The sequence below is a fragment of the Vigna angularis genome, chromosome 10 (assembly GCF_016808095.1).
Source record: "Vigna angularis cultivar LongXiaoDou No.4 chromosome 10, ASM1680809v1, whole genome shotgun sequence".
Classification (NCBI taxonomy): domain Eukaryota; kingdom Viridiplantae; phylum Streptophyta; class Magnoliopsida; order Fabales; family Fabaceae; genus Vigna; species Vigna angularis.
Genome location: NC_068979.1, coordinates 13351915 through 13372854, shown reverse-complemented (window position 1 = coordinate 13372854; position 20940 = coordinate 13351915). Strand labels below are relative to the sequence as shown.

General features: G+C 34.2%; 1 protein-coding gene across 1 annotated transcript; it reads left to right on the top strand.

The window, feature by feature from the left end:
* Positions 1–13461: 13461 nt before the first annotated feature.
* On the top strand, positions 13462–17089 carry LOC108319194 (RNA-binding protein CP31B, chloroplastic). Its single transcript, XM_017550235.1, has 4 exons — positions 13462–13855; positions 14295–14393; positions 15236–15574; positions 16657–17089. Exons 1-4 carry the CDS (start codon positions 13529–13531, stop codon positions 16798–16800), a joined length of 909 nt encoding a protein of 302 aa, XP_017405724.1. The 5' UTR covers positions 13462–13528; the 3' UTR covers positions 16801–17089.
* The last annotated feature ends 3851 nt before the right edge of the window (positions 17090–20940 follow it).

Here is a 20940-nt window from a genome sequence, read left to right as displayed (position 1 = left end):
AGTATCACTACATGCCAACACAAAACCTTAGTGGAGAATAATAATGTTGAGTGATGGCCCTTTTGGTTCTAGCATACGTGATGTTTTGTGTGTGTAGTAGAAAGGCATGGAGATAGAAATATGCAGATCTTAGACAAAGTGAATGGACCATTGGCTTTCATCCAAGTGATGGCTCCCAATTTAATAACTAATGTTACATAGCAAAGCCATGAGGGACCTCTCCAATAAGCACACACCGAGAGTTGCTTGTCTTCTCCAATTGAAAAGACAAAAGTTTATGTGTAGAATGGAAAGCACCGAGAATTAAAATCTGCACCTCTTTTCTATTATGTGGGTCGTGACTTATGTGGCATGTGTTGATGTGCTTGACAAAATGAACTTGACAAAATGAACTTGACAAAATGAATTGTCAATAGGGCTGTCTTGGGGCCGTGTGTTTTTGCTTCTTTTCAGAATGTATTTCTTTGTAATCACTTTAGGCAAAAGGAATAAAAGAGTGGCACGTAAGTGTGGTATTCCAGCTATGGTAAGCACAATGTCGTGGACTACTTTGCATCCAAAAACAACAAACCGAAACTTCCTTCATGAGCCAAACATTTTCATTTTTTTCCACTTCAACACACGGAAGTAAATCAATGGAACTAGCTTCTCCCAATTAATTAGCATCGTCTACAAAAGAATGCTCTTCCAAATGTCCAAGAATGTAACTCAAAATTTTCCTGCAATCATTAATTAAAATAATAAGCTCAGATAATTCAAATTAATTAAGATAAGAATTTCTGACCAAATTACGCATAATTAACAAAAACGGAATAATACCGGACATTTTAGTACAATTCCCTGATTAAATTTGGTACAGTAAACTAAGTGAAATTGAGAAAATATTAACTCATCATCCACTCTCATATATTTTAGGAATTCAACATTCAAATCATCATTGTTAATGCCACTCTCTAAAGTACCTTTCAAGAAGGCTTCTCCCTAATTACGAGTTCATACAATTCCTAGCATTCCTAATAATTAGTTCATCAAGTGCAGGAGCTTAACGACAACCAATATAATATTGGGAGAGATTCCCCGGATCTAGACTTCCTTGTATGTTCCCGTATCGACAAAATCAATAATCATGCATTGAATGACCTTAGATGAACAATAATGAAAGATAAAACCCTAGAAGGGTGAAGAGGTAGCCTGAGCATCCAAGATCCTCCTTCAAAGGGGTGGAAGAGAGAGTGTTTGCTTTGTTTTTGCCAAAGATACCAACCCTAAGACATCTAGGTCTTTAAATAGGACATAAAAATAATAGAAAACGGGTCCAGGCCCAAACAGATCATAAAATCGCATAAAACTGGCCCAAAACTCGTCTGGTTGACTTTTTTCGTATTCTGGTTGACTGGTTGACTTTTTGGTTGACTGGTTGACTTTTCTGGTTGACTGGTTGACTTTTCTGGTTTTTGGTTGACTTTTCTGATTCCATCTCTCTCCTTCTTCACTTCTTTCACTAAATTCACCTTAAAACTTGCACAAAAACACTGAAATCAAGCATAAACCTGTCCAGCTCTCTTATTTCTGAAAATATGGATAAAAGCATGATTTCAAGCTAGTTTCTAAGTGTAAAGGTTGCTTTTTGTGTCAATTTTAAGCATGAAAATAACAGTTTTTCAACTGTTATCACAACCCCAAACTTAGAACTTTGCTTGTCCTCAAGCAAACAAGATGTAACTCAATCTTCAACCAATTCATATGATGGTTCACTCATTCAAAAATCTTCTTTTTCAAGATAAGTAACAACTTCACTCAAACTTATGACCAAGAGTTCAATCAAGATGTGCACATGCTTTAGTGTTCACAAAGTCATTTAAATTCCAACAAATGCTTTTTCATGAATGATCAATCAATTAAGCATGGATGTTCATGTGCTTATGGAATATTTCCTCACTAGGTAAAGTGTTTCACTCAACACACAAGTGTATAAGAGGTAAAGTGTTTCACTCATTCACTCCACTATCACAATGTTACATGAATCAACTTTGCCTTTCATTTTACCACAATCAAAAACATTCACAAGCATGCATCATCACAAGGACTTTTCAATGGCTTATAATGTGGCTTGGCTAACAAGAAAATTGGTTTTTCTGGATCACAAAATCCTTGAGTTAAGAGAGTCATAACAACACAATTATTCTTATTCTTCCCAACTTGCCTTTGCATTTGCATTGAGCTTTGCTTCTTTTTTTTTTTCCTTTTCTTTTTTCTTTTTCTTTGCATATTCTTACTTTTTTAGCTCTTAGCTCAATGCTTTTCCTTTTTCATGTTTTCCCAACAACCCCAAACTTGAACATTTAACAATACCACACAAGATCTTCTACTTAACTCAAGGTAAAGATTTTCAATCAAGGGTTTTCAGTGTATGTTCAAGGCTAAGGGTTCAAAGGATAGAACACAAAGTGTTCTCTTTTAGTGGGCTAACTTTATGAATTTGGCCAATAAAAAGGGTTCCAACAAACGGCCTTGATCACATGATGCAAAACAAGCAATTGATTCAATCATAGAAAACCTGGGCAAAGTCATTCATGCTTTCAAAGTAATAGCATTCAATCATACCAAAAACTCTGGAGCTCAAAACCTCACATATAAGCTCATTCACATTTGACATACACATCCTGCTTAATTTCACAATCACAATCATGATATCCTGCATTTGTTCACAAAGCTTGTGAATCACCTGTATAAGCATTTTATGTGCACATCTATCTCAACATCAATCAATCACTAATCATCATCAAGCATTACTTATCACACAATCACAGTTAATAGCAAACCATCATAACAAACCAGGTGTCCAATAGAGTACATCAAACCTAATCTAAAACAAAAATAAATAAGTTTAGAACACTTAAACCAACAAAAGCATAAGTTCATGATAGCATTCATCAGTAAATGCTATCTCAGCTCCTCATCAATCTGAGCTGTCATCTGTATCTTCTTCCTCTCCTTCTTCTTGGATCTTATAGTCTTGATTCTTTTAGCATGATGAGGAGGCCATCCCTGCATCAAACTTAATTCACAAAACCAAAAGATACATTGTTAAGCATTAGTAAACCACAATGAAGAAATCAACCCCTTCAATGATGCTCTCTCCCAACCCCAAACTTAGATGGAAAACTAGTGAGAACGTGAGTGGAAGGGAGATTTTCTCAAGAGGGAAGAGGGAAAAGATGTGGAGAACCTTGGAAAAGGTATGTAGGAGTGTGTGTGCAGAGAAGAGCCTGAAAATAGAAGCTTATGTGCAGCTTAGGGTATAAAAATACCCTAATGGGCTTGGGTCCCGCTAAGGGGCAACCAAAGCCCAATCTGCGAGAGTACCGCTCAGCGGTAAGTTGCCGCTCAACGGTAAGTTGCCGCTCAGCGGCACTTTCGTGATGTGCCCTTCTCCTTCTTTTCTTAACCTACGTGCCTCCTAGACATGCCCCTCACTAGTTCCCTGCAATTCAATGTTCATAATACTTATGCAAACCCTATTATGCAACTAAAATGAAACAAACAGAAACATTCAATCAACTGGGTTGCCTCCCAGGTAGCGCTTGTTTAACGTCACGAGCCTGACCCAAAATCCACCAACACCCATCAGTAGGTGTAACAAACTTACCAACACCCATCAGTAGGTGCAAAATTTTCTTACCAATACCCATCAGTAGGTGTTACAAACTGAGTATCCTTCAATAGATACTTAACCACCTAGCATCCTTCAGTAGATGCTATATCCAACAAATATTTAAAAAAATAATGTCCACAGATTAAAAGTTACAAAACCAAAATCAAAATCAAAAGTTTTTAAATCACTGGGTTGCCTCCCAGCAAGCGCTCTTTTAACGTCATTAGCTTGACCCAATAAAGCTCATGTTCCATCTTCTTTTTCTTCTTTCTATTGAACTTCTTCAGAAATTTGATCAAACCGGGAACCTGTTGCAGTGTCTCAATCATAGGAACTTTAATCTCCAATTTCTTGAAGATTTCCATAAAGCGCTCAAATTCCTTCTTCCTATGATACTTCTTTGGATGAGGAAGAGGTTTTTCATATGATTCTTTCTTTTTTTCTCTCGTCCTCTTTTTCTTTTCTCTCACTTTCTTTTTTTCTTTTCTTTTTCTACTCACTTTCTCAATCTTTACACAAATTTTCTCTTCTCTCTCTTTTCTCTCTTCTTTTTCCAACTCAACTTTTTCAACATTTACACTCACTAGCACTTCACACTCTTCTCTGGGGTTAACCTCAGTATTAGCCCCAAAATTTCTATGTGGCCTTTCTTCCACCTGTTTGGTGATCTGCCCCATCTGAGTCTCCAAATTTTTGATAGCAGCTTCAGTGCTCTTTTGGGTAGACTCAATTTTCTGTATGAAATTGTTGAGAGTTTCCTCCATCCTCATGGACCTTTCATTAAGCATAGATAAGTGTTGCCATAAGGTGGGTTGCTGCTGCTGCTTATTATATTGACCAGCTTGCCCAGTTTGCCCTTGACCAATACTTGGGTGTGGTTTCCACCCCTGATTGTAGCTCCCTTGACGATACTGATTGGTCATGTAGTTTACATCCTCTACGACTTCGACTGGAAAGGCACATTGACCATTGATATGGTCGCCTCCACACAATTCGCACAACTGGGATTGTACCTGTGCAGCAGTTTTCAACTCTTTGGGTAATTGAGCTAGAGTTTTGGTCAGAGTCTCCAGCTATTGAGTGAGAATTTTGTTTTGAGCTAGCAGGGCATCATGTGTTTGTAATTGGAGGACTCCTTTTTGCATAGGAGCTCCTCTCTCACTGTGTAGCTCATTATCACTAGTAGCCATGTTTTCTATAATCTCTGTTGCTTCCTTTGGAGTTTTCCATTTAATATTGCCTCCTGCTGAGGCATCCAACATCATCTTGGTTTGTGAACCAAGTCCTCCAAGGAAAGTTAAGACTACTTCCTGATCTTCAAAACCATGCGTGGGAGTTTTACGTAACAAACTTTTATACCTGTCCCATGCATGCCCCAGTGATTCTTCCATGCCCTACTTAAATGAAGAAATCTCTTGCTTGCGTTTTGTCACCTTAGATTGTGGGAAGTACTTGTTTAAGAATTTTGTGACCACTGCTTCCCACTCTGTGAAACTTTCTTCTGGGAAAGAATTCAACCAAAGCTTAGCATTGCCTCCCAATGAGAAAGGAAACAAGCTAAGTTTGATAGCTTCGTCTAGCACCCCATTAATCTTGACTGTGTTGCAAATCTCATTGAAGGTAGTGAGGTGCTTATATGGGCTTTCATGAGATAACCCATTAAATTGGTTGCTTTTCACCAGTTGAATCAGTGTTGGTTTGACCTCCATATTAGCTGCATTGACTCTAGGTGTAGCTATACTGTTAAAGTGCTGAGGTCCAGCTATATTGGTGTAGTCAGCAAGAGTTCTTCTAACATTGTTGTTCTCCATATTTTCTGTGCTCTGAACAGAACCTTGTGGTGATGATTGTAAGAGAGTTTCTGGAGAAGGGAAAAGTTCTCTAGATGTTCGGATTCTTCTCCTCCGTCTACTGTCGTCTAGACCTTCAAGCAGAGGTTCTGTTGTTTTCTTGCTCCTTGTTCTAATTGCTTCCTGCATGCACAAGAAAACAAAACCCTAGAAAAGATTTGTTAGCACAAAAAGATATAGGAGAAGATATAGATTCAGAAGATAAAAGATTCAGAGGATAAGATAAAATAATATAAAATAAAATAAAATATAATCTAATCTAATCAAATAAGATAAAATAAAATAAAATAAAATCTAATCTAATCAAATCAAATAAAATAAAATAAAATCTAATCTAATCAAATAAAAGAAAATAAAATAAAATAAAATCTAATCTAATCAAATAAAATAAAATAAAATAAAATAAAATCTAATCAAATCAAAACAAATAAAATAAAATCTAATCTAATCAAATAAAATAAAATCAAATAAAATCAAATAAGATAAAATAAAAACCGAAAAAATAAAAACAGAAAATAAAAACAGAAATTCAAAATTAAAGTCAAAGATAATCAATAATCACACAAATTAACCAGTTAAACCACGAGTCCCTGGCAACGGCGCCAAAAACTTGATGGACAAATTTATGAACACCAAAATGTGATGTCACAAACTTGTTGAACAATCGGCAAGTATGACCGAATCGTTTCAAGTAATAAACTCGGTAAGACCAAGTATCGTTCTCCCAAAGGACTCACGGCCTAGTTTAGTTATGTGATTTGTTGATTAGCTAAGACTTAAGAACGAAATAATTGGATTTTAATATGCAAAAGTCGAAAATAAACATGTATGCATGAGGTTGATCAATGGCAAAAGCAAAAGACAAGCACTTTCAATGAAATATATATGAATATGTTGTTGGGGTTCAATTTCATCTTATCCACTCTCATATATTTTAGGAATTCAACATTCAAATCATCATTGTTAATGCCACTCTCTAAAGTACCTTTCAAGAAGGCTTCTCCCTAATTACGAGTTCATACAATTCCTAGCATTCCTAATAATTAGTTCATCAAGTGCAGGAGCTTAACGACAACCAATATAATATTGGGAGAGATTCCCCGGATCTAGACTTCCCCGTACGTTCCCGTATCGACAAAATCAATAATCATGCATTGAATGAGTTAAACAAAGCAAGCATTAAGCAAAGAGGAAAAACCCTAACTAATGATGAAAGAAACCATAAGTCTTAGATTAAGATGCAAGCACAAATTCCATATATGAGAGCTTCAAAAGATTACATTGATTCCCCAACAAACATACAAGGTTTAGTTCACCATATTCATGGTGAACCTTAGATGAACAATAATGAAAGATAAAACCCTAGAAGGGTGAAGAGGTAGCCTGAGCATCCAAGATCCTCCTTCAAAGGGGTGGAAGAGAGAGTGTTTGCTTTGTTTCTGCCAAAGATACCAACCCTAAGACATCTAGGTCTTTAAATAGGACATAAAAATAATAGAAAACGGGTCCAGACCCAAACAGATCATAAAATCGCATAAAACTGGCCCAAAACTCGTCTGGTTGACTTTTTTCGTATTCTGGTTGACTGGTTGACTTTTTGGTTGACTAGTTGACTTTTCTGGTTGACTGGTTGACTTTTCTGGTTTTTGGTTGACTTTTCTGATTCCATCTCTCTCCTTCTTCACTTCTTTCACTAAATTCACCTTAAAACTTGCACAAAAACACTGAAATCAAGCATAAACCTGTCCAGCTCTCTTATTTCTGAAAATATGGATAAAAGCATGATTTCAAGCTAGTTTCTAAGTGTAAAGGTTGCTTTTTGTGTCAATTTTAAGCATGAAAATAACAGTTTTTCAACTATTATCACTGCGCTGCACATGGCGGTGGGGTACGTGCGGCCCGGTGTTGCGAAGGTGTTGCTAGATTTGGGCGTAGATCTTGAGGTGGCGGATGACCGTGGAAGAACGGCGTTGGATCTGGCATGGAAGAACAGCGTTGGATCTGGGCGCAAGATTGGACTTGAGGGAGTGGTTAGGGTTTTGAAAGGGGTTGTGATCAAGTACGCCAACTTTGAGTGGGTGAAGGATTTTGTAGTTGTCAGTTTAACTTTCTGACTCGGTTCTCAAGAACCGAGGCAATATAGTGGGTCTGTATTGTTTTTCGCCTCGGTCTTAAGAGTAATCGAGGTAGTATATTTCCATAGACATCGGTTGTCTCGTAATCGAGGCATATAGTGTCTCAAAAACTACAGTTTTGCCACACGTTTTAATACGTTTCGGTTTTCGAAAAATCAAAGCATAATAATGGGCGATTTAAAATACAGATTTTGTACTAGTGAATTGGTTACACTCGTGAAATGAGTTTTGTGGCTCTTGGAATCGAATACACTTTAGTGGAATCTATTCCATTTACTTCATCATTGCCTATTGAAAATTATAGATAATGAAATCAATTCTCTCTTTTGGTGGAATCGATTACAGCACGTGGTGATGTTATTGTAGTTTTCAATTCTCACAAATCAAATCAAATTGTATAAGGGCAAAAATGACATTTTAGCCTAAATTTCTTCAAATCACAATAGATCAATGAAGATGCAATAAATGATCGATCTTGTAAATCATCGTTTTACGTCACTTCCAAATACTTGAAAGCGAACATGAGTTTAACCGTGAATCTGTCTACTCGAATTCTCCTAAACAGTAAATTACCACCAAGCAAACAAAACATTAGGGTGTGTTTGGATTTAAAGATGGATTTGAAAAAAAATGAAGTGGATGAGTTTTTTGGATTAAAGGAAAAATTGTGTAATTTGAAGATATTTGAGATAAAAGTTTGTGTATGATGCTATGTGTATGATAGATTAAAAAATGTTTGAATGTATAAAATTATATTATTACTATTTTACCCTTAATCATAAAAATAATTTAAAATAAACTATAATAATAATAATACGATGATAATAATAATAATAATAATAATAATAATAATAATAATAATAATTATTATTATTATTATTATTATTATTATTATTATTATTATTATTATTATTATTATTATTGGGACTTGGGTTGGATAGGAAAAGAGATAAAAATAGTAGATTGTTATCTATAAATATATATAAAGGTGATAAGTTTGATTATTTAAAAAAGATATTATCGTCGATAACTGTTAGATATATTATCTTTATTTTATATTTATCTTTTATCTTTAGTTAGTTTAAAATTATTTTTTATTTTTATTTTGGACTTAACCTATATTTCTTCTATTATAAATAGAGGATCATATGTGTATATTCATCAAAAGGGAGATTAATCTCATATATAGTTTTTACTATATTCAACAATAACAAATTTATTGGTAAAATATGTTTAAAAGATCCGTCAATAAATTACAATTTTTTTTATCAACAAATATTTTCATCAATAACTTATCATTACAATTACCAGTGAAAAATTCGTTGGTCAGGTTTGTCAATAATTTACAATTTGTGTTATTAACGGATATTTTTTATGGTAACTTATCATTACAATTGTCGATAGTATTTTTCCATAAATACTAAGGAGAGATGGTTGAGAAGAAAAAGAGAAGAAGAAAAGATGGAGAAGTAGAAAAAGGTGGTGGAGGAAAAGGAGGATGTGGAGGCTCTATGGTAAGTTATCGATGACTCAATGGTGATGTAGTGATAACTATGCGTTGACACGAAGGCGTGTCGGTGACTTGAGGAACAACGGTGACATAGAGGAACAACGGTGGTTGCTAATGTAACACCTTAATTTTTAACCTTTCTAAGTTTTATAACTACATGAAAAACCTTTAATAGGAACTTTTGAAAAATGTCACCACTTAATTAAAGCTAATAAATAAAAATAAACAATGTCTAACTTTTTCTAAGTAATGGGAAAGAGGACCAAAACATGCCATTGAAAGACTCTACTGAGACAAAGACGGGCTGTCAAGAACATAGAGGAGGTAGGATGGGCAGTTGGTGATAGGAACATAAACTGAAACATTCTAGAGCTACAAAGATAGTTATTAAATCGTTAGCGCTGCATAAAAACATTCCTCCTAGAGTAGTTGTTAATATGAATAAGAGAAACTCTGTTATAGCCATTTCTGTACATTCAATGTACTCTACGGATAGAGGAATACATAGAGTTGAACATAGTAAAATAAGAAATTGAAAGATTTCGTTGAAATTGTTCGTTTGGAAATTTCTCGAAAAGGCAATCATAGGTTCTTCTTTATTAATAAGTTAGGTAAAATTAATAGTGAAATTAAAAATCTAAGAATTTCCTATTATTCCATGATCTTTCCTAACTCTCATTTTTCATTATTGTGCATCTTCACATGGATCATTTCCTAGTTTTTGTAATATAATATTAAATTACACAATCTTAGTAATAAAAGTAAAAGAAAAACACAAACAAAAATGGAAGGGTAAGCTAACATACTATGACCAAAATATTTTCTTAAAAAAGATAAACCTCACAGTTTCATTAAAGTTCAAGGTCATTTTTAAAATAAATGAAACTTTTTCCAATAATCATTTCCTTTAAAAAAATCAATAAAACAAAGAAATAAAATAAAAAAAATCATTTTCACACAAATATGCACAAAAACGTCCTTAAAGAACATCCTTTGGACCAAAAGTGAAACAATAATCCCAATTGACAACTTCTTTGGCTATGATAGAACAAAAGCCCCTCAAAGAACAACCTCCTCATCCATAAGGAAACCTCCTAATTATGATGGATGATAACAGTTGAAAAACTGTTATTTTCATGCTTAAAATTGATACTAAAAGCAACCTTTAACACTTAGAAACTAGCTTGGAATCATGCTTTTGTTCATATTTTTAGAAATAAGAGAGTTGGACAGGTTTATGCTTGATTTCAGTGTTTTATGCAGGTTTTAAGGTGAATTTGGTGAAAGAAGTGAAGAAGGATAGAGATGGAATCAGAAAAGACATAAAAAAAGTGCAAAAGGAGAAGTCGCAACTACCGCTCAATGGCAGTTTACCGCTGAGCGGCACTCAGGAACTCACGTTGGATCCGCTGAGGGGTGAAAATGCTGTTGAGGGGAAGAATCAACTCACGCACTTACCGCTGAGCAGTAGTTTACCGCTGAGCGGCACTCTTTTGGGCTTAGGCCCACTTTTCTATAATTTTACGAATAGTATATAAGCTTTAGGTGTTCCTAGGGTTTGTATATTTGGCTGAGACGAAGCAAACACACATTTTTCCACCCCTTGGAGGAAGATCTTGGATGCTTAGGCTACATTCTCCTCGTTCTAGGGTTCTATCTTTCATTCTTTCATTATTGTTCATCTAGATTCACCATGAATATGGTGAACTAAACCTTGTATTGTTGTTGGGGAATCAATGTAGTCTTCTGAAACTCTCATATATGGAATTTGTGTTTTAACATCTTATTTTAAGATACATGCTTTCTTTCATCATTAGTTAGGGTTTTTCCTCTTTGCTTAAAGCTTGCATTGTTTAACTCATTCAATGCCATGATTATTGATTTTGTCGATATGGGAACGTACGGGGAAATCTAGATCCGGGGAATTTCTCCCAATAGCATATTGCCTAGGCATAGGAATATGAGGGTTGGATGCCGTTAAGCTTCTGCACTTCAGAATTAATTATTAGGAATGCTAGGAATTGTATGAACTCGTAATTAAGGATAAGCCTTCTTGCAAGGTGATTTAGAAAGTGACATTAGCAATTGATGAAAAGAATGATGAATTCCTAAAGTATATGAGAGTGGATAAGATGAAATTGATTACCCCAACAACATACTTATCCATCTAATTCATTAAAGTGTTTGTATTCCTCTTTTCCATTGATCAAATTCATGCATACATGTTTAATTACTGTCTTTTGCATTAAAAACCTAAAATCAATTGTTTACAAGTCTTAAATAATCAACAAATCATATAGCTAACTAGGCCGTGAGTCCTTTGGGAAAACGATACTTGGTCTTACCTAGTTTTATTACTTGATACGATTCGGTCACACTTGCCGAGGGTTAAACAAGTTTGTGGCGTCGTTTTTCGGTGTTCATAAATTTGTCATCAATGGAACACATCGTCCTCACAAGGCAACTTCCTCGATTATGGTGGAACCAATCACAAACATAGATTCACAAATAACAAAACACTCTCACTTTCACAAAATCCAGCTTTTAAACCCACATACCCATGGAATTTCATAAAATTTCATTTTTTTAACCTTGAACTATGAATCAAAATTTTCCATCAAACTGCAAAGTATTATTGTTCTTAACTTTGAAACACATATAAGCAAATAAAAAAATGTTAGCTTCCTTTAACTGGATTTAGTACGTAAACCTTCAAAGCTTATTCCTATGTCATGTTCTTTCTCATCAAGCATAAGATTCACTCATTCGTTTAATATGAATATTTATATGTCTCACTCTCGGTTTTAGAACCTCATTTACACTTAAGAGATTTTTTGTGATATTTCCAATAACTACAAAATATCATTATATCTTTTCACGCATTTGTGTTTCTATATGTTAAAAAAAAATCTTTTAAATAAAAGTAATAATAAACCACTATATCTTATACCAAGTTTGTAAATAAATCTTTCTAAAATAATTTATATCACCTCATTTATTTATTTTTCCTTGTTATTATAATTTTACACGGTATTATAACTAGAGTTAAAGAAAGAGGAAGATGAAAAGAAATAGAAAGAGGAGGAGGATAATGATAATGTGTTGGTGGTGGCGCAATAGTGATATTGACCTTGCTAGAAAGAGAGGAGAAAGAAGATGAAGAAAAAAGAGAAAACAAAGGAAAAAGAATAGAAAGAAAAATACCCAATCTCGTATTTTAATAATGTATGTTACTGACGACTAGAATTTATAAGTAAAGTTTACCAATAATCACTTTATTGACAAATGATACAAATAATTTACTAACAAATTTTTGCTATTACTTATAAATTGTGTCCAACAATAATATACGACTATTTTGTAGAACTATTAAAACAAACTAGGAGTTATAAATCATGAAAATATATAAGAAAAATAAAAACGATCATTTTAAATTTTTAATATTTGATTTCTTTTAAAACATATTTTAAATATAAAAAAATGGGTTAAATATGTTTTTAGTCCCTAAACTATTGGCCGTTTCTGGTTTTCGTCCCTCTTTCAAAGTAAGATACGATTTGGTCCTCAATCTTTAAAAAACGTTCGTTTTAGTCGAAAAAACGAACGTTTTGAGGACTAAAACGAGGACTAAAAACAAAATTTTGAGGACTAAAACGAACGTTTTTTAAAGATTGAGGACCAAATCGTACCTTACTTTGAAAGAGGGACGAAAACCAGAAACGGCCAATAGTTTAAGGACTAAAAACATATTTAACCCTAAAAAAATATACTTTTGTTTTTTAATATTTTTTAAGAAGACAATAAAAACTAAAATAAAATCTTATATAGAATTTAAGTTAAATTTGATTTGGATTTAACAATTTGGTATTATCTATATATATATAGAGAGAGAGAGAAATGATTCTTTTTTCTTTGCGTATAAATTTTGTTTTCAATTACCTTTTAAGAAACTATTGATTTAAATTAAAATAATTATATTTTTATTTTTATTTTTTAAATAACTAATAATTTAAATTTAATTATTTTATAAATTAAAATAATTATTTTATTATTTTCTCATTTTAAGTTATTATATGTGCATGTATTTTCACTAACTAAATTAAAATAGTAAATTAAATCATATATCAAACATCCATATAATAATTAGCTATTTCTTGTTGTAAAGAATTTCACAAACAGAGAGAGACAATTTTATTAAAAAATACAAAACTCATATGGATAATTTTCTACATCTCAGCAAGAATTACTCGCCCACTCCAATATCATATTGGTCGGAAATATCTCAAGTAAAAGCTAAAATAAAAAGAAAATCAGAAAGGCTGCTCCTTTATCTCTTTATCCACACTGCGCTGTGTTGTGTTTATACCCAACTTTGAAAATGGCTACTTTAGAATCTGCCCTCACCTTGTTCGCACCTCAACGATTTTCGGATAATTATCGTTCGTCTGCAAAACCACCTCACTCCATTAAACTTCATACTTCCACTTCCCTTTTCTTCTCTTCCAAGGCCTCTTTCAAATCTGCAAGACTCTGCTTCCAGCTATGCTCTGCTCTGCAAGAGCTACCCACAACAGAGAAAACACCTGACTCAACCCAACCAACGGACAATCTCACCAAGCTCTACGTAGCTAACTTGCCTTGGACTCTGTCGCCGGCCGACATCAAGAACCTTTTTGCCCAATGCGGACCTGTAACTGACGTCGAGGTTGTCATATAACTCTCCCTCTTGCACTTGCTTTTCCGTTATGATTTTGAAATGTTAAAATGGGAACTGGGTATGGTGTTTTAATTTTGACTTTTGCTGTTTCGTATTTGTACGGGTACGGGTTCAATTACCTTGACATAAACAATCCTTGTTAGATATATCCCTAAACCCCAGAGATTAGTTGAGTAGTTGTAAATGAAAGAACTTACTTATTTGCAGATTGCACATTTGGACTATGCTGTAATCCTTTATATGGGTCTTTTCGGACATTCCCAATAGTCATGTTTGTAGTATTATAAGCTTATTTTGTATGCATAATGATACAGTATTGATATTTCCTTTTGATTATGTATTGGAATATTCTCTATTAGTAGAGTAATGTTGGCTTGCTTTTATGTATCATTGTGTAATTTGGAGAAATGGGTTTTTATTGTAGTAGATAATAAGGAACAAAAAAGGGAGGCACATGGGATATGCCTTCGTTACTATGGATTCCGGGGAAGAGGCTCAGGCTGCCCTTGATAAATTTGATACATATGTAAGTTACTGCGATTTTGTTCAATTCACACAATGCATATTGATATAGTGTTTTTCTAAATTGGGTGTTCGTTGCAGTTGCTTCCACTGTCTTAATATTTGTCTGTTTTCGGGTGAATTGCTAAGATAATTATCCTCTCAAATGGTGACTCCAAAATAATGAATTTTCTTAATTTAGACAATAATATGCAATGAATGAAAGAATTCTTTTGTACAGAAAACCAGGGATTCGAATCATTTCGATAACATAGAGTTTATAAGGTACCATAAAATGTAGATGAGATGCTTAACTACTCGCTTTTTACACCAGCAGTTCCTAGTTCCTTTTATTTTCAATCCTGTTAAGCCACCTCCACCTCATATTTTCCACATTTGTTTGTTGCATGTTCTGATACTCACATTACAAGAGACTTTGAAGTTCAGTTATTTGAGGTCTAACTGAACGTGACATGCAAAAGATTATCTTATTGTTGGAAATTGGGACTCTTCGTGTTATTTCTAAATGCTGTTGATTAGTATGATGAGAACTACTACTTTTCCATACCTTTCGGTGGCATTACGAAATTGTGATGTAATTAAATGTTTTTTTATGGCCATACAGTTTATTGAACAAAATTTGGCGTCTTTACATAAAAAGGATTTTGCAGTGTGGCACATAGTAGGATCTCCTAATAAATTCTGTGTGTTTTACCTCTGGCAAAGTACTTCAAACATCCTAAGAAGGTAAACTTTAGGGGTCGTACATATTTTAACTAAATGAAAAGCGAATATAGAATACTGCATTGAATATTGCATTCAACTTCATTATGGTAACACTTTTGTCGACTTGAATGTGTGATTCAGGAATTATCAGGACGGATAATAAGGGTAGAGTTTGCAAAGCAATTGAATAAACCTCCTCCTTCTCCTTCTCCTTCTCCTTCTCCTTCTCCTTCTCCTTCTCCACCACCTCCTTCAGGTCGTCGCAATCCTAGAGAGACACGACATGTACTTTATGTATCCAACCTTACATGGAAAGCAAGATCTACCCATCTCAGGCAAATCTTCACTGAAAATTTCAAAACACCAGTTTCAGCCAGGGTTGTCTTTGACAGCCCTTCTAAACGATCAGCTGGGTACGGATTTGTTTCTTTTCTTACTAAGGAGGATGCAGAGGCTGCCATTTCTGCTGTAGACGGGAAGGTAATTATTGTCTTACTATTGGCTACTTGCTCTGCAATTTAGTGTATGAAATAAATTATTTGTGTTCATCTTTTGCAAATTGTATGTATGGCTTTGAATACCTATGCTTGTAGAAAATAATTTTAATCAAAATTATGTTGCATAGCATTTTAGGTGTGCATGTTTTATGTTAAAGTTTAAGAAAACTATCCTATAGGTTTCTCGGATACAAACCCACAAACTACTTAAAGGAGACTATTTGGATGTCTAGCATATAGTTGTTTTTGGCTACTCAAAGATTGAGTTTGGCGGAAATTAATGAAAATCGAATTGTATCTTAATGACATACGATGCTGCCTGCGAACTTTCTTTACTATCTGATTTATGATTTGCCTTTTTTGTCTGATTCCGGACAGTGGGTTGTTGCCCAAATCGGTTATAGTAATTGGCTACGGTTGCATCTACTAGCATATTCTGTGGCAATGTTTTACAATGAGCAGAGAGTATTATGATAGTTCCCTAATGTTGGATTTAGGTTGTGATTCCTCATGGCGTTTTTGTTTTAAACCAAGCAATATGAAGTGTGAAAGCAACTTTGGAAAATAAGGTGCCATTCTAGAGTGGTGTCACTGGTTTTAAACTTGCATGTAGAACTGCTTATTAATACAAACATTGAAGTGGGAATAAGATGACTGAGTGAGACAATGTATAACAACTCGTTTTGGAAGTTGTAGTAAACTGGATATCTTAAACAAAATAAACAAAATGCACACATATGTGTGGACTAGTAACTAATTAAGTTAAAATTTTCATGCTGTTTATAAGATCTAGAGATTAAATAAAAGCTTTGAAGGTGCTTGAATTTGAAGGAGCATCTGGGTGTTTCTATCTGAATGAGATCACTAATTTGTTTGTTGCTTTATTTAGCTTTCTCCATAGTTCCATCTTTGGATCCTTACATCCAGGTTATGTCCATAGTACTATCATGGCCGAGTTTCTAAAGTCATTAACTTCAACTGTATTTATCAAATGGGCAAAATTACTGCATTTTCGCATGATTACTGCTGCAGAAAAATAATTTGCTTTTTGCCTGTCCTTTGCAGGAGTTAATGGGACGACCCCTTCGCCTAACATTCAGTGAAAAGAAGGATAAGGAAGCTGGAGGTGGAAAAGAGGAAGACCAAATTAAAGATGCTGGAATTGAAGATGAAGACCAAAGTTCTGATGCTCAACCAGAAGAGTCATAAATTTTGGATATTCATTTACTAGTCTTTGGCATGGTATGGGATTCTAAGAGCTGAAAATACACCTTATGTGTAAAAGAACTATGATGGATGAACTTTTGCATTCACAATATTTTTCACCAAGATCGAGTTTATTATTCCTCTAAAATGAGGGTGAAAACTTAAGAAACTTTTATAAATCTAGGCTCTGAGTTTTTTCACTCCCATTTTTAAGGGTACTTTAAGGGGTCTGCAAACCATGTATCATGAGACTAAGTTCAATTCATTATATTGGAACCGTAGACCTCCTCCATCCTGGCATCTTGTATTCTATGATTCCTTACTTTGGACCCTTTTTCTTATAAACCTTTCACATTTGGTGCCCATTGCATTTTTCCTATAGTTTCGTTCTTATATAAGAAAACTAGAGGGTAGTCTTTTCCAATATTTTTTTATAGCAGTTTTAAGTTGAAAGTCTTATCTGATGTTAGTGACAATACTATAGCAGTTTTATACAAACAAATAGAAGGTCTTATTTGGTGTTAGCGACATACGGGGGCAACATCTTTGGTAAACATGTATACATACAGACTAAAACTTATAAATTTCTTGCATAGTAACTATAGTATAAGGATCAATTCAATAGCTTTAATAAATAAACTTTTGTCCTTGCCTTGTCATGCTTCTTTTTGCAATGTAGAGATTTTTTAAGGAGTTAAATATGTTTTAGTTTCTCAAGTTTGATACAATTGAAATTTGTCTTTGTTAAAAAGATGGATACATTTTAATTTTTAAATGAATAGATATAATCTTTTTTATTTAATTATGTTAAGAATTTTTTATGTGTCAAACGTGTTTTTCGATTAGATGTCTAATTTGTTTTTGCATGATTTGTTGAAAAACGGTTGGGACTAACTAGTCCATCTATTCAACACGGGCTAGAAAATACAATTTTGTCTTATCTTGTGATGGGTTAATGGGCTAATGGGTCAGATCCGTCACTTATTTTTAATTCTAGATAAACTTTAAAACTTAAAAAATTGTTTTTTTTATTTTAGTTAAACTTTAAAAACTTAATTGTCCTTGACTGAGGCACTTGATTTGAACGGTAGGCACTTTGTTCGGGCCAGTTTATGGAGTAATGGATTCTTTTGTAGGAGTCAGAGGGAAGACATGTGTTCTTTTTGCTTATTGTCTTTTATTGATAAAGCAACACGATCTACAAGAAGCAAGGTAAGTTTTGAAATAACTAATGGAATAACCTGCATAGGTGTTGAGCTTACAATCTAGAGTTTTAATGTATTTGTCTGCTATTTATTAATTTAAAAGTAAATTTGTCATTACATATGTATTTAAAAATATTGACAGCACCTTTAGATTACAATAAAAAATTAGCAATGATGCAATATTTAACTTAGCCTATTTTAACTATGCATCCAAATTGGAAAAATGCACTTTACCTGCATTTATTTTATTCATTATTATACTTTTGTTATATAGTATTTAAGATCCCCGCTTGAACCATTGACTGGATTACTTCATTGCATCAGTTTTTGAAACATGAATACAGACAATGGGAATAATTGCTGTGCCATCTGTTGGGTTTCATTCATATAAAAAGAAGAAGAAAAATCAGTGCGAGCTACACCTTAGTTGATGGATGTTTCTATAAATGATTATGTCATGTAGTGTAACGGATTTGACTGTTGAATGGACCATGAAGTTGAAAAGAGTCTTTCTCCTCCACTTCACCAATATCATCTGCACCTTTCATTGGATTTTTTCCCCTTAATTTATTAAACTCATGGTTTAATGATGGTTTAATAAAGTTGGTTTAATTCCAACGACCAATGTTGTTTCTATAAAACTTGTCGTTGATAATTTATTCTTGTTCATTCATTGTTGTTGTTCTTTGTTTGTGTGAACTTGGCTGCTGAAGTTGTGGCCATGGTGGTATAATGTTCTAGTGGTGGTCCTTATATTGACAGTATAAAAACCTAGAAAATAGGGTATTAGAGTGGATAGGTGTATTAAAATAATGAGACAAACATTTTTATTTAAAAATAATCTTATAATATAAATAGAAATTTTTAAAGCCCGGTTCATTATCTAAATCACTTCTATCTCTCTAGAACTCTATTCTCCTTGAATTCTCTTATTTCTCTTTACCATTTCTCACTATAGTGTTATCTGTTCAACGATCAGGGAGTGCCTAGACAATCCTTGCGTCAAGGGCAACAATCTCTACCGATCAATTTCTCATTTTGAGTCAGTAAGATTCGTTCCTTTTTCTAGGTTTTTCTTGAATCTGTAACATGCAAAGAAATCTGTCTTTGCATGAGATTTTGGTCTCTCTTTCTTAATTCTTAGTTCAATTTAGGTTCTAAGGTTTGTTTCCTATCATCAATTGGTGAGTTGTAGGTTTTTGTAGAGTTTCCTTGATATGCAAGCTTCTATTGGGTTTTCTGTGAGCTGTGTTGTTGATCAGAGGTAAGGGAAACTAGATTATTTGCTTTAATTAGTAGTTGACATGCAAGTGTGATGAATTCTGTGTGGTGGTGTTGATTTAATTAACTTTAGGTTTTTGGGTGGATTGAGTTGCATGTAAATTTGACTGTTTGATTGTGACATTGTGAAATGGTGATTATGAACTGAATTGAATGATATGTAATCTGTAATTGATCATACTAGATGTGAGTAATCGGTTATGAGAGTGATTAGATAAAGATTTAAGTGAGTTATCTTGTTTTAAGCAAATTTAGAGGAAGTCAAGTAGTGAAAATGAGAAATTGGAGTTGAGGGCTCAATTGGTCTTTTGAGATAGTTTGGATAAGACAAATGTGACTTGTTTGAGTCATCAAAATGGTCAAAAACATGTTCAAAGTGGTAGATTGTGATTTGGGTCCCTAAGTTGAAAATTTTGATCTTCTAGAGTAGGAATTGATCCATAAACACTTTAGATTGAAGTTGGGAAGGTTTAGAATCACTTAGTCACGTCCAATTAGGTATATAACATAATCTATGAGTGTTAGAAGTTGGGAAAAATAGATAGAATTGGTAATTGGGGTCTAAGTTGCATAATTCTGCAGATTTTCGTTATGCGGATTATGCAGACTCGCGGAGCGAATAGATTTGCACAGCGAGTTGCCTTGGCGAGATGCTCTCTGTCAGGGGCATTCGCACAACGAATTGGTGCGTTGTGCGAATGGTTTGAGAGGTTTTCTCTCTGTTTGACGATTTGCACAACGAATCATTTAGTTGAGCAACTAAAGGTGGTCTGTGGTCACTGCTAAATTAATTCGAATAGCGAGATAAGGTGCATAGCGAGTATATGGGGAGTCTGGGCCACTGTCTAGACTGTCGCATAGCGAATTAGGACGTTATGCAAGGGGTTGAGGTCTGATACTACTAGTAGTTTAATTCACACAGTGAGTTGTGTCGTTGTCCGAGTGTTTCTGGAGGTTGGCTCACTGTTACTGGATTCTTACAACGAGCTGGGTCGTTGTGCAAGTAAAGTTAGTGGTCGCTTCGCGAGAGTGTGCGCTGAGCGAATGTCCCAAGATGTCATGCATTCTTCTCTTCTTTGTTCTTTATGGGTTGTAGAAATGAAATTGATTTATTTATAGATAATGTATGATCATGTATGAGAATTATATAAGTGTGATAGTAAGATTTATGATTTCAAATGGTGTGGAAGAGAATTTCAAGGAGAATTTCTCAGTGGTGATTGTCAAGTTTGTAAGTATGAATATGGGAAGCTCAGTCTTGGAGTTCATCCTGACATTCTAATGGTCACCTATTCTCAAGTAGAGAAGGGTGAGGCATGTCGTGAGAATAGTAGGAGGTCCTAGCTTAGGGGTTTTTCCTTGGCCTAAGGTGAGTGATAACGAACTAACCTTGTGTGGTAGCTTGGGTGGGCCAGCTGTTTCACCACAACAAGTTCACGAACTGCCATAACTACATATTCATACTAATCCGGATGGTCTAGTCAATTGTTGATTTAATATAGAGTTAACTTGTTTGGATATGGTTGTGTGATCTACTTGAAATTTTAATTGTGTTCATATATCATTGTTGTTTCTTCTAGCTTACCCTTCTATATGTGTTTGTGTTGTATATTTTTTGGTTTTCTTTCTTTGCAATGATCACCCTGTGGGTGTGAGC

Bases quoted from the DNA above. Each gene is read 5' to 3' on its own strand.
- LOC108319194 (XM_017550235.1), top strand. From the start codon at position 13,529: ATGGCTACTTTAGAATCTGCCCTCACCTTGTTCGCACCTCAACGATTT. The intron at 13,856-14,294 runs GTTGTCATATAA...TTATTGTAGTAG, and splicing joins GACCTGTAACTGACGTCGAG to ATAATAAGGAACAAAAAAGG. The intron at 15,575-16,656 runs GTAATTATTGTC...TGTCCTTTGCAG, and splicing joins TTTCTGCTGTAGACGGGAAG to GAGTTAATGGGACGACCCCT.